At 46.1% G+C, this 20,257-nt stretch overlaps 5 protein-coding genes and 1 non-coding gene across 6 annotated transcripts; 3 read left to right on the forward strand and 3 right to left on the reverse strand.

Moving 5' to 3' along the window:
* Window positions 1-1,115: 1,115 nt before the first annotated feature.
* Window positions 1,116-1,448, forward strand: IWZ02DRAFT_493028 (uncharacterized protein; the record flags this gene model as incomplete). The annotated part of the gene is made up of 1 exon (XM_066769893.1): window positions 1,116-1,448. One exon carries the CDS (start codon window positions 1,116-1,118, stop codon window positions 1,446-1,448), a length of 333 nt encoding a protein of 110 aa, XP_066619980.1.
* A 739-nt stretch (window positions 1,449-2,187) lies between these two features.
* Window positions 2,188-3,402, reverse strand: IWZ02DRAFT_57342 (uncharacterized protein). The gene has a single exon (XM_066770911.1). The coding sequence runs from the start codon at window positions 3,212-3,214 to the stop codon at window positions 2,507-2,509; it is 708 nt and encodes a 235-aa protein (XP_066619981.1). The 5' UTR covers window positions 3,215-3,402; the 3' UTR covers window positions 2,188-2,506.
* A 104-nt stretch (window positions 3,403-3,506) lies between these two features.
* On the forward strand, window positions 3,507-6,156 carry IWZ02DRAFT_459128 (peptidase S41 family protein). The gene has a single exon (XM_066768065.1). It carries the CDS (start codon window positions 3,591-3,593, stop codon window positions 5,895-5,897), a length of 2,307 nt encoding a protein of 768 aa, XP_066619982.1. The 5' UTR covers window positions 3,507-3,590; the 3' UTR covers window positions 5,898-6,156.
* Window positions 6,157-7,866: 1,710 nt separating this feature from the next.
* IWZ02DRAFT_435607 (uncharacterized protein) lies at window positions 7,867-8,833 on the forward strand (the record flags this gene model as incomplete). The annotated part of the gene is made up of 4 exons (XM_066766455.1): window positions 7,867-7,907; window positions 7,963-8,165; window positions 8,231-8,677; window positions 8,739-8,833. 4 exons carry the CDS (start codon window positions 7,867-7,869, stop codon window positions 8,831-8,833), a joined length of 786 nt encoding a protein of 261 aa, XP_066619983.1.
* A 2,150-nt stretch (window positions 8,834-10,983) lies between these two features.
* On the reverse strand, window positions 10,984-12,767 carry IWZ02DRAFT_471261 (NUDIX hydrolase domain-like protein; the record flags this gene model as incomplete). Its single annotated transcript, XM_066768855.1, has 3 exons — window positions 10,984-11,914; window positions 11,975-12,470; window positions 12,755-12,767. 3 exons carry the CDS (start codon window positions 12,765-12,767, stop codon window positions 10,984-10,986), a joined length of 1,440 nt encoding a protein of 479 aa, XP_066619984.1.
* A 765-nt stretch (window positions 12,768-13,532) lies between these two features.
* IWZ02DRAFT_t95 lies at window positions 13,533-13,621 on the reverse strand. The gene has a single exon. It is a non-coding gene; the product is annotated as a tRNA-Tyr (tRNA).
* Between the last annotated feature and the right edge of the window lie 6,636 nt (window positions 13,622-20,257).

A 20,257-nucleotide genomic window follows, 5' to 3' on the forward strand; every position in this document is an offset into this window, starting at 1 on the left:
ATTGCAGTAGGTCGAATCCGCCAATCCTCTTCCGCACACCTCCCGCCATTTCAATTTATCCATCCACGACGCAGAAGAACGGCAGGAACGCATCGATTGCATATTTGATGTTACTCGCGCCCATCCTCCAATCGCTGGCCTCTCTTTTCCAAATTCGCTTAACGGACCTTGACTGGCCCTTGTTGCGAGCCAATGTACCGCAACAGCTTGGCCAGTGACCTCGAGTCACGTAGGGAGCATTTGTCTGTCATTACGCTTGCGATTAGGGACCGGCTTTCTTACACCTATTCGCTTTCTTACACCTATTCGCTTTCTTACACTTATTCGCTTTCTTACACTTATTCGCTTTCTTACACTTATTCGCTTTCTATTCACATCGTCTTCAATCACATGATTAGCCACCGCCATCAGATCAGATAACGGTGAGTGCAAAAGAAGATCAATTGGACGCGGAGCATCGAATCTCGCATCCGCATCTGTTTTGATTCGAGAAAAGACACCGTTTTAGCTTCGTGGAGAAACAAGCGGCAGCTACGATCCATAAATGCTCTCAGTGTCTGTCCGCGCTGCTGTAGCTACCGTCCACGAATGCTCCCAGTGCGCGGTAGCTACGGTCACAGAGCTTGCTCTCGGCCGGGGTTGGACGGATGGATGTGTGGCAGCCAAGATGAACCGGTAAGTGCGATTTGTGTGTCTGTGGTGCGAAGAATGCGACGATTTGGCCGAGCATGCAGTCGAGAAGGGCGAAGAGGACTTTTGAAATGCCGAAGGTCGAAATGCCGAAGAGGTTGTGCGCGAGTAGGGGTGGCAATGGATAGTGGGTAGTTGTTCTGTTGTTGCTACTACTCCTACTACTACGTGCCCAGCAGACGGAGCCTCCGCGGCCGCGGGCACGGCCACGACGCGGCATGGCATGGCGGCGGCCTGCAGGACGGACGACGGACGCTGCTGCAGTCTTGTTTCTCCTCTCCATCCATGGCCCGGGCAAACGACTCGGAGGCGGTTTGGAGATCGTCATTGTTAAAAGTGGCGATGCAATGCTCTCTCACGGCTCACGTCTTGCTTTATCTCCACCCCTTTTCCTTGCTGCCACTGTGGCGCTGCCCGTCGTCGTCATGTTCGTGCAGGGCGTCGCCGAGCTCTTGAGTTTCCCCAGCCTCAACACCTACTGCTTCGACGTTTTTCAGTCGCGCAGTGCAGAAGTCGTTGCGGGCAATTACGTTGCGCGGTACTTGGCTGCTGCCCTTGCCAGCGCTGTTTGTCTGCCTGCCATTGATCGGGTTGGCATTGGCGCGTATTATATTCCCAGCCCGGCCTTGATTTGGATGACGGTTGAATTTGGCGAGGAATGGCGCTACAAGGTTGATCAGAAGAGGCCGACGAGACGGAATGAAGAGCGCGGTGCTGTCGTTCTGGTTAGCTCCAAGGCTAATGCCGAAGTGGAATGAAAGAAGGCGAATCCAAGCTCTGGATTGGATTTGGGTGTAGCACGTTACAGTGGGTAGAAGTGTGGGTTGTCCTGTTTGCTGATACAGGATTTGCCGTGTTGGAGGGCCGAAAAAAGAGATACGCACAAGCATCGTCAGTTTCGTCGCTGCTCTACCCAACTCAAATCATTGGGAGTCGGTAAGCAACGTTCCACATTCTAACAGCTTTGTCTTTCCACATAAATGGACAAGCCAGTTTAATAACAGCAGCGATTTGATGTTCTCGGCGGTTGAAGGTGGCTGAGATGGCACAGTAATGAAACTCTCCCAAGTGCAGCTGCGGTGTAGCACGCTCATGAAAAGGTAGCCTTCGTGTGCATGAATGCTCCCCAGGCGTGGCTGTTGTGAACGATGAATGCTTCCTAAGCGTGGCTTTGGCATTTAGAGCCAGGTTCAGTCGCTAAGGTGGGAGGTCACAGTTCTTTTGACACCCACTGCGACTGTGCGACGTACTGGGAAGGTCACGGCGCGAGTTTGTTTTGCAACATCACGGCTCGGGCCGCAACCTCGCCATCAGATGGCGTACAAATCTTTCGTGATGCATTCGAGGCGTGGTTCACAAGTGCCATTGGGCTCACCCCGCAACGAGACATTGGCCAATAAGAGGAGTAGTTGGGTTCTTCCAACGACTTGAAGGGTTTGGACCAAAAGTTCTGCTAGGCCGGTGGAACAAGGCGTAGTTCCTGGGAGTATCCCATACATCTGCACCTACTACTGTAGGTGGGGGCACGGCATGAACCTAATGGAGTAGGACCACGAGGCACCGTCCCATTGGTAAGGCTTCTTGTGGCCTTGGAGACGACCTGAAGTGCCGATTGATAGCATAGAACCAGATTGACAGAGGTATCGAGCCAGCGGGTGGACCGTTGGGCCGTGTTTGAATACTTCGGCCATGGAGCTACACGTGATGCGTTATCCAGAACGGCCGTTGAAGGCCGAGTGGGTTGGTGTTTGGTAGCACTGGACGGTCGCGCTACATCTTGGCAAGCATGAACCTCACACAAGTCCGCAAAGCGCAGCTATGAGCCATTGTGATTCGACTTTTGGAAATACGAATTTTGGAAAAAGAGATGAATTGTGCAGGCATGATTTCTTGATGGTGTGCAGAGAGCCAAGTCGAATTTGCGACGGGAAAGAGGAGGGGCATGCAAGCACAGCAAACGCCGACGTGTACGGTAAGCTGCAGGACGACCAGGATCCAAACGAAGGTGGTGCTGGAGAAGAGAATGCGGAGTAGCACGCGTTCTGGTGGAGCCAGGGTCGGGGCCAGGAATGAAGGCTGAGAGATGATCGGAGCGCGATGCGGGGCGTTTAGTGGGGCATTGGCTAGCAGAGCGGACAGGATGACTACAGCGATGGAGATGAGAAGCAAAGACGAAGATGAGAAGGAGAAGAGGAGGAAGAAGATGAAGATGAAGAGGCTGAGGATGGGGGAAAAGATGGACGTCGACGCAGGCTGGCGGCAGACGGCCTGAAACGGGGCCAAGAGGCGCCACAGCCGAGCCGAGCAAGCAAGGCACAGGGACCATCAACACCAAGACACAGCGTCTACCTACATCCAATGTCCTCCGGACCTGCAGGGCCATGGCTGGTCCAGCCGCCCGGCGGCTCTGTTGCCCCGCCGTGTGACGCTGGTCAAAGAGTGAGTGGGTGGCATGGACAAAAGAAAGAAAGAGAGAGAGAGAGAGAGAAAGAAAGAAAGAAAAGACCCCACCGCCCGCTGACATGCATGGCCTCTTGGGCGCGTAAAAGAAGACTGGAGCAAGACGCGATAGCTCAGATAATTGCCCAAGGTCTCAGCATGCAATCATTGCCTGTTCCTGTCGTGTTGGCCGCAAGGAGGCATGGTCGTGCCACCAGACCGCTGGCTGGCGCTGTGCCTTGATGGACGGACGCGGCTGCCAGCCATCACGTCGCCAGTGTCACTGCAGATTTCGGTAATCATGGCCCACTACCCTATACTCTTTTATTCTGCCTCCAACCTCTCTCTCTCTCTCTCTCTCTCTCTCTCTCTCTCTCTCTCTCTCTCTCTCTCTCTCTCTTCCACCCTTCTCTCTTTAAATTTCTGGAGTCCGCTCACGCGCCCTCCGCTCCCACTCTTTTATGACCCTTCTCTTCTCTTTCAATATGAAGTTGCCTTTGCTTCTTCTCATGACGCTGTCACTGGCCCTTCTTTCGTTTGCCAATCCCGTCGTCCTCTACCCCAGGCAAAATGCCACTGGCGCCAGCGTTGGCTCGCCATGCGCCTCGGTCAGCTCCATCGTCAGAGCACAGTCGGCCACTGCTACCCCCACTGTCCCCGCTGGCGTCGCCTACGAATGCATTCAGAGCGTGCCATTGAACAAGACTTCTGCGCTTCAGCTCCTCAATGACATCAGGCCCTACATCAATTGGCAAAGTACTGTTGCCTACCTCAAAGACCCTCCCGCCGAGTACGTCGAAAAGGTTCAGCCTGCTTGGGATGTTTGGGCCGAGCTCGACAAGATTGAGACCAGGGTGCGCAACGATACTTATTCGGGCGAATACGACTTTGGATGGGACCTCTACCTTCTCTTTCAATCCGCCCATGACGGCCACTTCGTCTATGTGCCCGACTCAATCGGTGGCGTCTTCACCTGGGGCAGGCCCGTTGCCATTGTCTCCATTTCCGACGACGGCAAAGAGCTTCCCAAGCCATTCGTGTACACTGATATTCTGGCCGCTTCGTTTCCCAACTCTACATACACTCCTTCGGCCATTACAAAAGTCAACGGCGTCGATTTCGCCACCTACCTCGAAAACTGGAGTCAATTCGGTTCTCTTCAAGATCGCGACGCCCTCTACAACAACGTCTTTTACAACTTGGCTCAGGTTCAGCTTGGCGAGTCTGGAAGCGCAACGGGTACCTTTTCTGGAGGTGGACGTGGTAGATGGGTCTACCCCGGTGCCTACACCACTCTAACGTTTGCCAATGGCTCCACCCACACGTACGAAAACTTTGCCAAATCTGAAGTCTCCTTCCGAAACGTCGAAAACGGAACTGCTCTTGCGGACCACTACTTTTACTACAACTCTGACGCCACCGCCTCTGCTCTGGCAAAAGCCCAAGCTCAAGCCAAGGTCAAGGTACCTGCCGACACGACCTCGTCCAAGCGCACTCGTTCAACCCCGGCTCCTGGCTACCCTGAGCCCATTGAATTTGCCCGTGACAACTCCATTGCCGGTTACTACATCGACGACGACGAGTACTCTGACGTCGCTGTCCTGGCTCTTCCTTCCTTTGCCGGCTCGTCCATTTCCTTCGAGGATTTTCAAGGCATTTCGACAAACTTTATCGCCAAGGCAAAAAAAGCCAACAAGACCAAATTGATCATTGACGTCAGTGCCAATGGCGGTGGAGCGATTCTGCTCGGATACGACTTGTTCAAGCAGCTCTTTCCGTCCATTCTGCCTTACGGGGCGACCCGCTTCCGTGCTCACGAGGCCTTTGACTTGATCGGTCAAAAGTTTTCATGGATTGCGAGAGACATTCCTCGTACCATCGACGCCGTGGAGGGCAATCTTACCACGATAGACATTGTGCCATCCGTCTTCAACTACCGCACTGATGTTGACATCGACTACAAGAACTTTGAATCTTGGCCCGAAAAGTTTGGACCGCACGCCTACCAAGATGACAACTTCACCTCCATCATCCGCTGGAACATGTCGGACCCGTTGAACATCATCAACGGCGGTATCCAAATCAGCGGTTACGAAAATCGCTCCAACATGACGACCCAGCCATTCGACGCTGCCGACATTGTCATCCTAACCGACGGATACTGCGCATCTACGTGCACCATCTTCTCTGAACTGATGCGTCAGCAAGGCAACGTGACCACCATTGCCCTTGGAGGCCGCTCGCAATATGGGGCCATGCAGGCAGTCGGAGGTGTCAAGGGAACCAACAACTTTTACTGGCAGGACATCAAGTACTGGGTTCGCGAGGCCTACGAGCTGGCAAATGACGATGAGCAGGTCAAATGGAACCAGTCTTTCCAGGAGAACTACAACTCGTACGTCCCGCTCAACCGCGCGGCGTACACTTCCAACGTCAACGTCCGGGACGGCATCCGTGAAGGCGACGAAACAGGAACGCCGCTCCAATTTGTGTACGAAGAGGCCGATTGCCGCATCTTTTACACGGCCGAGATGACACTGGACGTGACGGCCATCTGGAAGGCTGCCGCAGACAGCAAGTGGGGCACCATCAGTAGCTGTGTGGCGGGCACCGGAAGCTATGAAGGACAAGGAGCGGCAGACAGTGGGGTCAGGGTCAAGGCGGCCGTTGTAAAGAAGGGCAAGGTTGATCCGGCCCTGGCAGACAGCCTCAGGCTCTACACCAACAAGAACAAGGTGAACTCTGGCGAGGGCTACATGCTGCCTTGAGCGTGGAGCTTGGTCTTTCTACAACGACTTGACGACGGCGCCCCATTTTGCTGGTATTGCATTTTGCTAATGGATGACATTTGACGGAATAGCTGTGTAATGTTTATCGGAGCATCGAGGTCTGGGGAGTAGCTGGGACGGTCCGTAGCTACCTGGAAGTAAATGGAATGGACGAATCACAACAGGCTTGGTCTACGTGATGGATGTTTGATGATGACATCACAGTGGGTGTCAGACGATAACGACCCCTGAATTTACATGGCGGCTGTGAATAATGACTGCTCCTTGAGCGGTACCGTGGTAGAGAGAGTGTGTGACGGCAGAAGAATGCTCTCTGGACGCGGCCGGGGGGGACAAGACCTGTTGTTACCTCTTGACGACACGCACCGAGCGTTCCTCGTCGAATATCGCCTCATCTCAGGTATCTGATGTGGAGCACATTGGCGGACAAAACATGTCACTTCTCGATGACACCCACCGAACTCTCCTCATCGAGTCTCGCCTGGTCTAGGGAATCTGATGTGGAGAACATGGGCGGATCTACCCTCCGGCGATGCCGTTGGCCATGCGCAGCATATATAGATGCGGGGGAAGGGGGGGGGGGGGGGGGGGGGGGGGGGGGGGCACCTCGAGCATCATCGGCCTCGTCAGCGTTGCCAAATGCTTTATTCTCCGCAATGCCTCTCCCCCGAATTTTTCCCGTTGTCCAAGCCACGAACCTGCTTCCCATGCGACGGGAGTCACTCGAGACAATTGTTGGAGCAACAGCAATCGAATGTCGACGACTGGGAAGCATTCTGCCGTCTGATCCGTCCGTCAGTCTATACCAAGAAGCATGCGCCACGTCGGAGAAGCACTGGGGTAAGCAGGCAAGCAAGCAAGCAAGTCAAGGCCAAAGACCATCTGTTTTCTCGTCTAGGTATGTCAGTCAGTCAGCAACAACTCACCTCACCCGCCATCGCCCGGTGTGCCAGCGACATGCGACGGGTCACAGACCAGCCAGACGGTGCGACAAGATGGAAAATGATTTTGTCGACGGGGTATGCAACGAAGCCAAACGTCGGCGCGAACCGGGAGAGGCGGGAGATGCGGCACGGGGAGAGTTTGTGGTCGCGGCAGGGCAGACTGGGCAAGGAAGACTGTGGGGGAAGTGGAAGGGGGCAGCTTGATTGCGGCATCTTCGGCATCTTCGGCACCGATTCGCGGCCGGGCCGTTCCTCGGAAGAGGCGTCCCGGATTGGCAGGTGAGCAACATGTATACAGACAGTATTGTAAACAATGGGTAGTGACTTGTTGTGTGTTTCGTGAATGGCATGGTTATAGAGCCATATTCTCGTGTGGATTCATGGACATCTGAAGGATCGAGACGGGGAGAGGGAGGAACGTTACATATCTGCCCGCTGTCTGTCCCACGGCAGCTCCCCCTCTCAGGCCAAAATGGGGTGATGATATCAAAGGCTAGACGCCCTGTGCAAGGGGCACGTCTGATGGCGTGCTGCCGGACGGCGGGCCGCTGCTGCTTCTGCTCGTCGTGTGTGTGTGTGTGTGTGTGTGTGTGTGTGTGTGTGTGTGTGTCAGCAAAGAAGGGCCTGGATAGTGCGTGCGTGCTGCGAGGTGTTTAGAAACGGCAAAAGCCTGCCGACGTCATGCAAGAGTCAGTCGGGCAGTCTCCGCGGCGGCAGCCAGCCAGTCCATTTAGCTTCAACTTTCGTCACTCTCCGTCTGCGCAATCGCCGCTCGACTACTTTTTTTTTTAAAAAAAAAGATCCTCCCCCTCGTCTGACCATTTTTTCCCCGCTGCCAACTCTACAAATCGAACGACTTTTCCCCCCAAACCTAACCAATTCTTCACCATCACCTGCTTCACCGCCCCCCCATTGATCCTTTGTAATCCGCCGAACCATTGCTGTCGCGAGACCTCACTTGCTCGGTACCTCAATACACATAACGCGCTACCGCTACGACAACCATGAAGATTCTCACGCCCGAAGAGGAACAGGCTCACTACAAGTAAGTCTCACGCCATCATCTTTCCGCCGAGTCGAGAGGGCGACTCGCAAAACAGGCGCCTCTGCGGCGCAGCAGTCAAAGAGAACAGCGACGCTGACAACGACAGTGCCACGGTCAAGGGAGGTCTGATGGGAGGCGCCGTCGGTCTGGTGGCCAGTTCGGTCGGCGTGTGGGCAGCCTCCAGGAGATTCCCCATCTTCCGGCAACTGTCGCTTCCGTTCAAGGCATTCCTGCTCACATCTGGTGGATCATTTGCCGGTACGTCATTAGCCCAAACCCCCTCTCCCGCCCCACAGACGACTGACAGACGTGTCTCTCGGCAGCAATCATCCAAGCCGACAACGCATCGCGACGCTACGACATCGAAACGAACCCGCTCAAAAAGCAGCTGGAGGAGGAAGAAAAGGCGCAGGCGGAGCTGCTGGCAGCCAACAAGGACGGCGTGACGCGGGCCAAGGAGTGGGCGGCGGAGAACCGCTACTCGATCGTATTTGGCGGATGGGTGGCGTCCATGGCCGGGTCGTTTGCCATCGTCGCCCGCAACCCGTACCTCTCGACGGCGCAGAAGATTGTGCAGGCCCGTGTGTGGGCGCAGGGCCTGACGCTCGCCGTGCTGCTGGCCAGCTTTGCCCTCGAGGCCAATGACGCCAATCAGGGCAAGGGCCGCTGGGAGACGGTTAAGGTGCTCGACCCTAACGATCCGACTCACTCGCACTACGTCGAGAAGAAGATTCACCACGAGAGATACCAGGGCGAGGACATGTGGAGAGGTAAGTCACGCCCATTACGCCGTCAACAAGAAAGACAAGGGGCTAACGAGCTGGCTGGCAGAAATGGTCGAGGCCGAAGAGCGCAAGATGAAGGAGCGCGAGGCGGCCAAGAACAAGCAGCAGCAACAGGTCTCGCAAAAGGAGCAGCAACAGTAAATCAAAAGCTCTCTATCGACACGTACGATAATACGCTGCTTGTCCCAATCTACCTACTACCGTCCTACTGAACCGCGATCCACCCGAATTTCTCCCTCCTGCAACCTTTTTGCCAAAAGCGTTGGCGCGTCTTGTTATCTCGCTTGCTCGTCAGTCTTGGTATTGAGCTGGGAAGAGGAGCCGATGCTTCTTGATGCTTTTATAGGATGACGCGATCGAAGAAGTGTCAAAGAGGGTGGTCCAAATTGGCGCACAGGGAATAGTACTGTTGGCACGATGAGCAAGACAGCAAGCAAGCGATTCAGCGAGTCTTTTCAATTCCATTTCCTTGACTGTTCCACATCTCGTCTACCAGTCCTTTTCTGCTCCTTCTTGCCGTCAGATCTTTTTCCTCTGCTGGAGTCGGCGCGCGGTACCCTGCCGGATTTGATTCGAGGGGTTTTTTCATCTTGTATTTAGATGGGTTGTTTTTTGGGCGTCGTTGGTCGAGTCGAGTCGACCATGCTTCCATCAAAATTATGAAAAAGGTTTAGACACTACTATTGTTTTTGTTGGTGTGAGACTGCTTTGCTGTGTGTTTGGTGGGAGTACTCTCGTCAACGGTTGATTGACTGCTTGTGGTATTGCTGCTTCCTGGTGAAGCAACCACACGTACGAATGCTCCCTGGTACTCTCTACTCCTCGGCCTTGAGAGGCTGGAATACTCAAGTTCTGCCAAGCACGAATGCTTCCTGGCTACCACATATCATGGACTGGGGAGACGCACGGATGCTCCCTCCCTCTCCTCCGTCTCCTAGTGACATGACAAGCTCCTCACCATTGACCATTGACCCCCGGCTCTCAGTAGTCCACACCGTTTCGCACCCACCCACCAATCCATTCATCCATGCCTCTCCTCTCCATCTCATCTGTCTGTCACTCGTTTCACTTGTCAACTGTACTGAGGAAATCCCTCAGGCGGTTGTGCGTGCGTGCGTGCGTCCGTCTGTCCGTCGGGAGCATTCGTGCGCGTGTAATGTGCCTGTCAGACGACGGAACCTGAAGTGGAGGGAGGAAGGGAACCTAGGCGTCTGGTACGTATGCATATGGGGCAGCATGGCCAGGCAAGGCATAGTCAGTATGGCGAGCTGGGAAGGTGGTGAGCAACACCACATCATCCACCCATCCACCCACGTGCGCACAACAGCCACATCCGACAACAGCAGCAAGAGCACGCAATGCGCGTCTGCCATCCCCCCCCCCCCCCCCCCCCCCCCCCCCCCCCCGCGATAACCTCCGTGTGCATGTATGCACCTCGCTCGCATTTTGCGTTTCACCTTTCCGCGTTTCACAAGGAAGGAAGGAAAGGAATGCGATGCGACGCTGAACTGACGTCTTGCGACGGTGGGACGGGCGTCGTCTGATGTGCTGCGGGCGAGGGGCAACCGAAACCACAAGACACCACCACCACGCCGGAGCCGACCCGGTCAAACCGCGCGTGTCAGAGCATGCTGCGCCCGACTGATTGACTGGCTGACTGACTGACTGATTGATTGATTGATTGATTGATTGATTGATTGATTGATTGCTTGGAATGTCGGGTGTGTGGGTGAGTAAGTATGCAAGCGGTTGGGTCGGTGGGGTGGGGCGCCTGTGTATTGTAATTGACAGCGTGACGGTTTGCTTGACTGACTGACTGATCAAAGAAAGGGATGGCGTGGGAGCGCGAGGGCGGAGGACGTGACTTTGTGTCTTCATATTTAACTGCAGTCTTGATTTGTGCTTCTAGCGCTGTGGAAGACTCTATCAGTCTGCTCTACCGAAATCTGAACGACCATGGGAGATCCATTCAAGACTTTTGGGGTAAAACGCACGGCTATGCATGGGTGAATGGGAGTCTTTGAAAAGAGGTAGAAGATTCGTCAAACGCGGTGCGAGATGGATGGCTGGTAGACATGCAAGGAGAGGTGTTTGAGCGCGACAAGCAAAGGTTGACCCGGTCCGGAACGGTTTGAGATGGATTGCTCGCTCGCTCGCTCGTTGTAGAGGAAAATAGCGTCAAGAAAACGAAGTGAGACTAGAATAAGACGCGCAAATGGAAATGTTGGGTTGAATGGAAGGGGGCGGAGAAGCTTCAGTCAGTTTCTACGACTCATCAACCACGCTTGACCTTACCTCCTCTTCAATCGAACGCAAGCCCATGCCACCGCTGCCACGACCATGGACACCCTACCTATCGCCGCTGCAGCCACTGCCTTGCGCACAATCTCGTAGTAGCCGTCCAAGAGGACACCGACAGCGCTCGACCTCGTCCGCTTGCGTCCCAGCCGGCTGTAGTACCGCTCAACCCCCAATCCGCTGATGCCAGACTCGGGCGCAGCCTCAACATCTCCCTCCTCCGCCTTGACAATGACAACTGACTCGTCGTTTCTCGTGCCCACAGCCTCGAGGCCTTCTTCAATTGCCGTGACGCCGCCTGTCGGCTGGGGCACAGGCTCAGGGGTGTCGAGTACGCCGAGTACCTCTTTGGCTTTTTGCGTGCGGAAGCGGTACGACAGGGCCCATAGAATGAAGCGCACGTCGGGAGAGGTAAATGTCGGGTACGTCCACAGGCGGACCGAGTTGTGTGGGGGAAGCAGATCGAGAAAATCGGCCATAATGCCGAGCGTGAGACCCCAGAGGAGAAGCGGCGATTCGGTTGCGGAGTCGGTTTGAGCAGCAGGAGTGAAGAGGCGCGCGAGCGGTATCGAGTGCCAGGAAGAGACGGAGGTCGAGGTCGACGACGGAGAAGATGCTGCCGCCACGACGTCGTCAGGCACGAAGCCGGGAATCGTCGAGGCAAAGCTCGAGTGACTCGGGATGAGGCGCACCGCCGCGAATATCATCTTGCCCAGCGTGAAGCGCAGAAACGCACGTTTGAGCCCAAATTCCTGACGCGCAATCCGGTTCGACACGTCCTCGTGCCAAAAGGTCCGCTGGCCGGGGCTCAGCAGCGCCCGCACAGAGACCCAGTGCGCGCTGGCGACCTCGCTGGGCTGCAGGCGCAGCGCCGGCGGCTCCGGGCCCGTCATGATGTACACAAACGGACACAGCACCATCAGGCTTCTCCACGGTGAGTATATATGGTAAAGCGGCGCGGCGTGGGGTTGGGGCGAGACATACGGCACTTTGCCCCAGGATGTTGTCACGACGCGCTCAGGCAGGTTGCCTACGGCAATGGAATTGCTTGCATCCAGCGATATGCCCACCTCTTCAAACGTCTCACGCACCGCGGCGGCTCGGTCGCTGTCATCTTCTGGGTCGCGTCGCCCGCCGGGCAGCGCTACGTGGCTTGTCCAGCGGTCGCCTGGCCGGTGTGCCCGTTTGATGAAGAGGACCTCGGGGTCGCCGTTCTGCACCCACTCTTGACTGAAGAAGGCTTCGAGTCGTTGCTCTACCGTTTGCTCTTCATTGCTGTTTTGGTTTCCGGAGAAATTGCTGCCATTGGCGCCGGCGGGAGGTGGTGGGTGGCTGTAGCGCGGCTGGATGCGTATGATGAGGGCAACGGAAGCTCGTTTTTTGACGTCAGGCGGATTAGGTACGTGAGGATACGGATAACTGGAGATGTCGAGGAGGACGCTGTGCAAGTGTCGAAGCAAGTTCGGTGTTGGAGGAATTTCTGAAATCTCGGGAGGGCGTGGCATCGTGCTGGTTGTGGAGTTGGTGGTCGACTGGAGTTGAGGCACGATTTGGTGTCGTTACGCGCCGAGCCATTGCGTCAGACCCACGGCTACCTATTTCAAGGCGGGCGATGCAGACTCTAGTTTGATCCATCTTTCAAGCACCTCGTCACATCTTCAAATTTGACATCTTGACTGTGAGTACTCCTCCAAGACGATTTCCTCGATTCGTGGAGAGTGTCTACTGACTGAAAAAGTTGCGGGATCATTCCTTTGGACCGACCATGCGGTGACATTCCAACGGATCTTCATTGAATATCAGCCAAGGTCAGGGCCAGCCTCTGGCAAGTGTGAGTGTGGTAATCTCCCTTTTTCTCTCGTTCCATGGCATACAAGACCATGAGCCGTTCCATATTCTCCCATATTCCTCCGTCGACACCTTGTCCGACTGCTTTCATATTCTCGATCGCGTTGCGCTGTCTTCTTCCTCCGCTGCTTTACATGCTTCTCACTGGCTATGATGGTCTCTTCCAAGCCTCAGGAATCACCTTCAAACAGCCACATATCCGGAGGCCAAGGAAGACTTCAATCACGATCGCTGAGATTGAGAAACTCCTGATCAGGACCAAAGCACCATTGTCGAAGGTTTGCTACTATCGCCATATCTTACCTTCTCCCGCGGAACCGACGCCCTGATATTTTCTGCAACATGGATCATTGGAAAAGCCCGCCTTGGTTTTCACTCCCCTATCTATCGGTCAACCTCGCCCGCCATTCTGGTCCACTTCCATGACAACCGCCCTCCTCTGCAAATTCCTTGGGACCATGAAACATGGCAAAAAGAGAGATCATGGGCAAGCCATCTCCGGCAAGACCTCAGACGGGGTAGATGTCATTGTACTGCCACTGTCGCCACTCTAGCTTCGATGTTCCAGCCCTCTCGGCTAACAGCTCTACCTCGACCTCGACCTCATCGTCTCGGCTTCAGCAAAAAGACATAAGCGCATTCGGACCCCACAATGGTTGCTCAACAAGACAAAAAGGGCAAAAAGAAGGTGGTTTCTCCCCTCCCAGAATCGAACTAGGGACCTTTCGATGGCATTGAATTCCATTACAGTCGAACGTGATAAACCAACTACACCAAGAGGAGGAACAGCTGTTATACTGCCGTCTTAGTTGAAGATTGATATTACAAACACAGTAGATACTTAGAATTGATTGATTAATTGATTGATTGATTGATTAATTAATTATTTTATGTCTTACTAGAGCTATAGGCTATCTAAGATAGAGCTATCTATAGGGGATACCGTATATATTTATAAGGTAAGTAGGGATGCCTAGCTAAAGAATCTTATATAATAAAGTATAATTCTTAGTATAATGTTAGTATAGGGTTATTATAGATAGATAGTTTATCTAGGCTCTTTTTAGGTAAGGGGGGGCTAAGAACTAGCCTTTCTACTATTATCTAAGTAGATAGGTAGTATGAAGTAAGAGTAAGAAAAGAAAGGGGGATAGGAAGAAGGTATATATAGAAAAGTAAATATAGTATAGGGTAGTAGGTAAGGTAGATTATATATATACTCTACTATAGCATTCTAGTACTATTCCTAATAGTACTATTTTTTAGTTAGTATTATATAATACCTTTCTTAGCACCTATAAAGGTAAAAAAGGCGGGTAAGGTTTTTAACTAGTAGCATATATCTTCTAGCTAACTAGTATAGTTAGCTAATACTTATTATAGAAAATAAATAACACTAAAGAACCTAGGTTTAATCTATATTAATATTACTTATAATTTAATCTAGCCCTATTACTACTATTAGATAACCGTATATTAACATTATTACTAATAATAGAGCTCTATATGCCGCCCTAGCCTAGGTATACTATATAGATAAATAGTATTAAGCCCTTACCTTACTACTAAATAGTCATCTAATTATTATTAGGAGTAGGAGGATTTAGCTAGAGTAGTTATAGAGTAGTCATCTAAGCTATATTAATACCTTCCTAATCTAGAGGGCTAGGGTCTTAGTAGAGGCTCTATATAAGGTAGAGGAGGGGTATAAGCCTAGAGGGTATTAGGTAGATTATAGATAAAGGGGTCCTTTCCTTAATTATCTTTAGTTAGAGGGGTTCTAGGGTAGTACCTATAGGAACTATAAGTAGAGGGATTATAGAGCTTATTATTCACTCTACTAGTAGAGATTAGAATAGATTCTCTCCTCTTCTTTTTACTCTTCTTTTTTCCCTTAGTCTACTATTTATATGTGCTATACCCTAGTAGAAACCTTTATCTAACATATGAATTTAAGTATAAATTATCTACTAACATCTCCTTAGAATAGCTCTCTATAGGGTATAGAGGCTATTTTCCTACTATTATTATTATACGCCTTATATACTACCTATATAGCTTCTCTCCTAGTAGAGCTATAGAGTAGGTAGTTACTAATAAGGTGTTATAGTATTTATTAGGTAGTATTATTATAGCTATAATTATCCTAGTCTATCTTACTAAACTATACTAGGTAGGCTCTAAAGTAGCCGTAGTTTAGTTTTAATTAGAAGTAGGCTAATACTTCTAGTTATCTATACTTAGGGAGTTAGATAGACGTCCTTAGTATAGGTAGGAAGTTATATATATATAACCCCTAGGATAGTAGTATCTATGCTTCCTAGTATTATATAGTATATATTATCTATTCTACTATAGTTCTTTATTATACGCGTATCCTAAGGAGGGTAGTACTTAAGTAGTTATTCTCTAGGGTTAGCCTAGTAGCCTCCTTTATAAGGGCGTCTACTTATAGGTTTCCTCTAATCTCTATATAGCCTAGGGCCTATAAGAAGGTAAGACTACCTTATCTAGCTATAATTAAGTAGCCTATATCTATAGCTTAAAGTTATAGACCTTAACCTAGTAGGTTAGATAGGGTTTAGAGGTAGTATAGTATAGCTTAGTTATCTATATATACTATAATCTATTACCTAGGCCATTTCTAGGTAGCTAGCTCTATAGCCCTTATAAGTACCTCTAGTTCTCTATTATATATAAGCTAGTATAGTCTAGTATTTACTCTATATCTTACTACTACTCTTATACTATCTTATTAGGTATCATATACTATAATCCCTATACCTACTCTATTTCCTTTTAGGATAGATGAAGCGTTAGAATATAGGATAACTACTTAAGTTATATATCCTATACGTCTAATATATACTTAGGCTTCTTATTCCTTTTAGAGGTAGCTAATCTTAACTTTATACGGCATAGTCTTTTTCTATAGGGGAAAGGAACTATGCTTAATTAGGCTTTTAGTACCTATTACTAGGTCTAAAATTATGTTCTAGATATATTTAAGTTATATCTAGTATCCTAGTATACTCTCTAGTTTAAACTTATTAATAATTATATATACTAGGTGTTAGTAACTAAGTTTAAAGAGTCTTATAGTATATACTTAAAGTGATATATTCCTCCTAAGGTAGGGGGGGAGAAGGCCTACTTTAATTTCTATAGGAATAATTAGGGAGGTATAAAAGGCTCCTAGGATTTAGTATAGTCTACTATTTTAAAGTATTCATCTAAGTATCTTAGAGCTACTAACTTACTAGAAAACTAGGAACCTATAATCTACTATACTTTATATATAAGTAAGGTATAGCTATTAGATAGTAGTAGGGGATAGTCTATATTATATATTAGCTAGCTATATAAGTCATCCTAGTAATTACTTTACTTAGGCATTTTAAATTATTATATACTACTAGAATAATAGGTATTATCGCGATAGCTATTAGATATAGCTATTAGATGTAACATAATAGCTATTAGACGCTAGTAACGTAAGTATATTATAACTATACCCTTACGCGATTACTTAATAAGCCGAAGATGATTATAACTAAGCTATATAAACCGGCTAAGCTATATAAGCCGGTAGTGCTAATAGATAATAAATACTACTAAGGATATATAGCCTACTTAATAGCTAATAAAACTTCACGCGGTAATAAGAAGATTAATTTCTTATCTATTTTAATAACATAACTAAAGTAGTAATTCGCGTAGTAAAGAGAGAGTTTAGTTCTTATTTTACTTCCTATATAAATATATATAGAAGATAGAAGAGTATATAGCATCTTCTATATTTATAATAATTAATAAGACTTTACTTAACTTTATCTCTTCTCTACTTAACTTTAATTAAGTTCTTTTAATTTTATATATATCTAACTAAGTAGATAGCCTTTAGGTGAAAGCCTATATATTAGCCGCTTAATAATTTATAATAGATATAGAAGATTATTCTAGGTATTATCCCCATCCTACTTTTTTATTACCTAAGGGAGGTGTTAGAATACCTAAACTAGGTATACTATATATATAGCTTAAGCCTTATATATAACTACCTATTATTTAAGAAGGTAATTTAAGTTATCTTAGTGAGGTATATTAGTATTATCTAAAGACTAAAGAGCATTAAGTATATATTAACTATAGAAGTCTTTATAAGGCTATAGTATAGCGTATAAACATTAAGGAGGTATCCTCCCTATACCTACTTATAAGAAAGTAGAAGACTATTCTATTTACGGATAGTATAGCTAAGAATTAAGCCTACGTAACTAGTACTTAAGAGGAGTCTAGTAGTTAATAATAAATACCCTCACGCGAAGGTACTAAATTACCTTATAAATCTAAGGAAGGAAGAGGATAGGTATTCCCCTTCTTATTATAATCTTTTTACTCCCTATTACCGGTTAAGCTTAATATGTAAGTATAAGAGAAAGGTCTTTTTTATATAATATAATTTTAGGTTAAAGAAGCTTTTAGGTATATTCTACTAGAAGAAGCTAATAACTATTAATCTAAGATTACCCCCCTTATAAAGGGATAAATATAGGATATTACTATTTATATAAAGATGTAAATTAAGACTCTTAAATAAGTTATCCTTAACTTAGTAGAAAGAATTATAAGTTATTAAATAATATTACGTAAAGATACTATTAAGTTAATAAGTTTATAGTATTTAGAAGAGAATGGATCCTAGAAGAAGAAGAAATATATACTAAGAGTGCCTAACCTACCCGAATTAATAAATAGCTAAAACCCTATATATGAGTATTAGTAGCTACTTATAAATAATAAAATCTATAGTAATAAAGACTACTTTAAAAGAGGTACTACTATAGATACTAAGGAAGCTATTATAAGTTATATCCTCTTAAGGATATAGGGTAAGGTAGTATAGTATCTAGTACTATTTTTATATACTTACGCGAAGATAGATAATCTAGTTCTTAATACTAACTTATATTACTAGCTTAAGTAAGTATTTAAGAATCCATATTAGTGAAAGGATATAAAGAAGAAGCTAAAGGACCTTTATTATAAAATTCCTATAGATCTTTAGAAGTTCTAGTTAGAGTTTATATACCTAGCTTTAGAGGCTAATCTTCTATATAAATAATAGAAAGAGGATTTTTACTCTTTATTAGATCCCCTACTATAAACTTATTTAGTAGGAATTAAATAAGATAACTCCATCTTATTTAAAGAATACCTTTAAAAGGTATACCCTATTACATAAAGTATAATTAAGTATTAAAATAGTAGAAACATATCTTTATCATCCTAGGAAGACCGCGTAAAGAAATAATAATAGGAATAAGTAGGTAAATCTACTCTTTTAATAGGTAGAAGTTTAAGAGAGCAGCCTTTTTTAAGATTATTATAGAGACCTACTCCTTATATAATAATGGAAAATCTAACACGTAAAGGAAAAGTAGAACTCTAAGGTAATATTAGACCCTACTATTAATATAGAAAGTTTAGATACCTTATCTAATAGTGCCTAGAAACTAAAGTAAAGATAGTTAATACTATAATAGAAGAAGAAGGAGAAGAGTACATAATATTAGAACTATACTCTTCTTTATTAGAAAATAATAAGTCTTAGGGGAAGTCTCCTCCCTAAGATATAAGCTTAGAGCTCTATAAATTACTAATTTATAGGTAAACATTTATGACCTTATTAGAGGATACCCGTTTACTATATAAACTATAATTATAGCTAGTAGTCACGCTATACCTATTTATGCCCTAGTTAATACTAGTATAAATAGATCTAGCTTTATTCATCCTTAACTTCTTCTATAACTTAGGGAATTAGGGATTAAGAAAAGAAAGATTACTAGTAGGAACCTTAAAGTCTCTAGGTTTAACTAACACATAAATAAGTAACTTAATTTCATTTATTAATTATAATTCCGTTTCTAATATTAGCTAGTTATAATATACGCCTTTATACTAGATATTAGGCGCTATAATATTATTCTAGGCTACTAGTTCCTTACATATCATTATATTCTTCTAGATTACTATAACTAATAACTCGTTTAGTTAGATCCTCTAGACTAAATTTCTTTTTTAAATCTTTTAAAAGTTCTAAAATTATCTACATAAAGTAAAGATCTACGGATAAACCGATTAGTTTCTTTAATATATATCTCTAATAATATTAAAGTTAATAATTAAGAAACCTTTTTCACCTTTCTTATAGAAATTAACCTACCTATAAAAATACTAATAGAAGTAGTAAACCTCTATTCTATTATACTTAATAATATTAATAAAGCTAATAAAGATAAAGCTTTTAATGAATACCTTAATAATTATTTACCCTCTAAGTATAAAAACTACCGCGACGTCTTTTTAAAATAAGAATCTAATTAGCTACTACCCTATTATATAGGAGTTAATCATTAAATTTCTCTTATATATAAGGATTCTCTATGCTTACTAATAAGTCCCCTCTATAGGATGTCCCTAGAATAGCTAGCTATAGTAAAGGAATATATCTAAGAGAACTTAAAGAAAGGATTTATTACTAAGAGCTATATACCCTATACCTCTCTAGTATTAGTAGTAAAAAAACCCGGAGGTGGTTAGCGAATTTATATTAACTACTAACGGTTAAATAATTAGATAAAGAAGGACTTATATCCTTTACCTCTTATCTTAGAACTCTTATAGAGAGTAGGTAAGGGAAAGGTCTATATAAAACTAGATATTTAATAAGCTTTCTATTAAATCCGCCTTTAAAAGTAGTCTAAAGAATATACTACCTTCTATATAAGATATAAATTATTTAAATACCGTATTTTACCTTTTAGGCTAAGTAATAGGCCTACTACTTTTTAATATTTTATTAACTAAGTTCTATTTAACTATTTAGATGATTTTATTATTACTTTTATGGATAATATTCTTATCATTTCTAAAAACCCGCATAATTATACTTAACACATCATTAAAGTTCTATAATAATTACATAGAGGGGGACTATAAGCTAATATAAAAAAGAGTAAGTTCTTAACTACTTATATAAAATTTCTAGGATATATCATCTCTACTAAGGGTATATTAATAGACCCGTAAAAAATTAAACCTATTTATACCTAGTAATTACCTATAACCCTTTAATCTCTTTAGTCTTTCTTAGGATTCTATAACTTTTATTAGAGATTCCTTCCTAACTATAGATAAATTAGCTAGCTACTAGAGAAACTATATTTAAAAGTAAAGTAGCGATAACTTAGACTAGTTAAGGAAGAATCTTTTAGGAACCTTAAGAAACTAATATGTAGTAAATCACTACTTATAAACTATAATCTAACTTTAGATACTTATATAGAAATAGATATAAGTAATAGAGTAGTTACGGGAGTCCTATTATAATATTAAAAAGATTATAAATAGAAA

Source organism: Phyllosticta citriasiana (assembly GCF_038021145.1).
Source record: "Phyllosticta citriasiana strain CBS 120426 chromosome Unknown IWZ02scaffold_12, whole genome shotgun sequence".
NCBI classification, from domain to species: Eukaryota; Fungi; Ascomycota; class Dothideomycetes; order Botryosphaeriales; family Phyllostictaceae; genus Phyllosticta; species Phyllosticta citriasiana.